Source organism: Ochotona curzoniae, unplaced genomic scaffold (assembly GCF_017591425.1).
Source record: "Ochotona curzoniae isolate NIBS_2020 unplaced genomic scaffold, NIBS_Ocur_1.0 scaffold_3171, whole genome shotgun sequence".
In the NCBI taxonomy this organism is placed as follows: Eukaryota; Metazoa; Chordata; class Mammalia; order Lagomorpha; family Ochotonidae; genus Ochotona; species Ochotona curzoniae.
Window position 1 is genome coordinate 319949 of NW_024467104.1, and position 1582 is coordinate 321530.

Sequence of the window (1582 nt, forward strand, 5' to 3'; positions counted from 1 at the left end):
TTCTCTTTGGACACAGCCTACATTTTCTACTTCATTTTGGGAGCATACCTGCCACTAAGTATGCAATCTACTGCCCCAGGTAAGAGGCCTCATCATTTTAGAATATGAAGATATTCAGGTGGTCTTGTGCCTTAGGTCATAAAATTCCTAATGTTTATATTTAAAGCATATTTAGTCAGGCAATTTTTATACTCTTAAGTAATCTAAAACATTTTACTCCATTTGCAAAAATAAAAAAGATATTGCAACATCACACAAATCACTGGAATCCAAAAATTTATCATTTATAATCATAAAGCAGTTTATTAAATAAAAATTTTAATTACTTTTCTTACAGGTAATACAACTTTAGCCTGAATCACATGGAGAATAGAAACAACGTGACAGAGTTTGTTCTACTGGGGCTTACAGAGAATCCAAAGATGCAGAAAGTAGTATTTTTCGTGTTTTTGGTTATCTATATCATCTCTATTGTAGGAAATGTTTTCATCATGATCACCATCACTGCCAGTCCACTTCTGAGGTCCCCCATGTACTTCTTCCTGGCCCATCTCTCCTTCATTGATGCCTGCTATTCTTCCGTCAACACCCCAAGCTGATCACAGATTCCCTCCATGACAGGAAGACCATCAGGTTCAATGGATGTATGACACAAGTCTTTGGGGAACATTTCTTTGGAGGTGCTGAGATCATCCTGCTTACTGTGATGGCCTATGACCGCTATGTGGCCATCTGCAAGCCTTTGCACTACGCAAGCATTATGAGTCGACAGTTGTGTAGGCTGCTGGTAGTAGTGTCGTGGGTAGGAGGCATTCTCCATGCAACCATACAGATCCTTTTCATTGTCCAGTTACCCTTCTGTGGCCCTAACATCATTGATCACTTCATGTGTGATCTAAACCCGTTGCTCAATCTGGCCTGTGCTGACACGCATATCCTAGGACTCTTTGTTGCTGCCAACAGTGGGTTCATCTGTCTATTGACTTTCTCTCTCTTGCTCATTTCTTACGTGGCCATCGTGCACTCCCTGAAGAACCACAGCTTGGAGGCAAGGCTTAAAGCCCTGTCCACCTGTGCCTCCCACATCACGGTGGTTGTCTTATTCTTTGTGCCCTGCCTGATTGTGTACATGAGACCTGCAGCTACTTTGCCCTTTGACAAAGCAGTGACTGTATTCTACACCATGATAACTCCCATGTTAAATCCCTTAATCTACACTCTGAGAAATACCCAGATGAAAGATGCAATTAGGAAATTGTTTAGTAGCAAAACCATTTCCGGTGACAAATAACGCCACTGAAGGCCGATACATTAGTGAAGAAAGTGAAGAAAGGATCAAAAGAACATTTGAAATGGTCTCAGACAGAAATACTTGTGATATAAAGAAAACAGTACTGTGAGTCACAGATTTTTCATTTATAGGAGCAGAATGTGTACAAGAACAGAGAAAAGAATTAACCAAGGACCACTCTACACATTTGGAAAATTCTGTTAAAATGTGATTTGGTTTTGCTGTCTTCACCCATGCATATGCCTTTCAGATCTACTAGAAATGAAATAATAAAATATGTGTTCATTGGCC

General features: G+C 40.1%; 1 protein-coding gene across 1 annotated transcript; it reads left to right on the forward strand.

The window, feature by feature from the left end:
- The first annotated feature begins 362 nt into the window (after nt 1-362).
- Nucleotides 363-1291, forward strand: LOC121172161 (olfactory receptor 4C46-like). The gene is given in 2 exon segments (XM_041004005.1): nt 363-585; nt 588-1291. Coding segments are annotated over 2 exon segments (927 nt in total).
- Nucleotides 1292-1582: the final 291 nt, after the last annotated feature.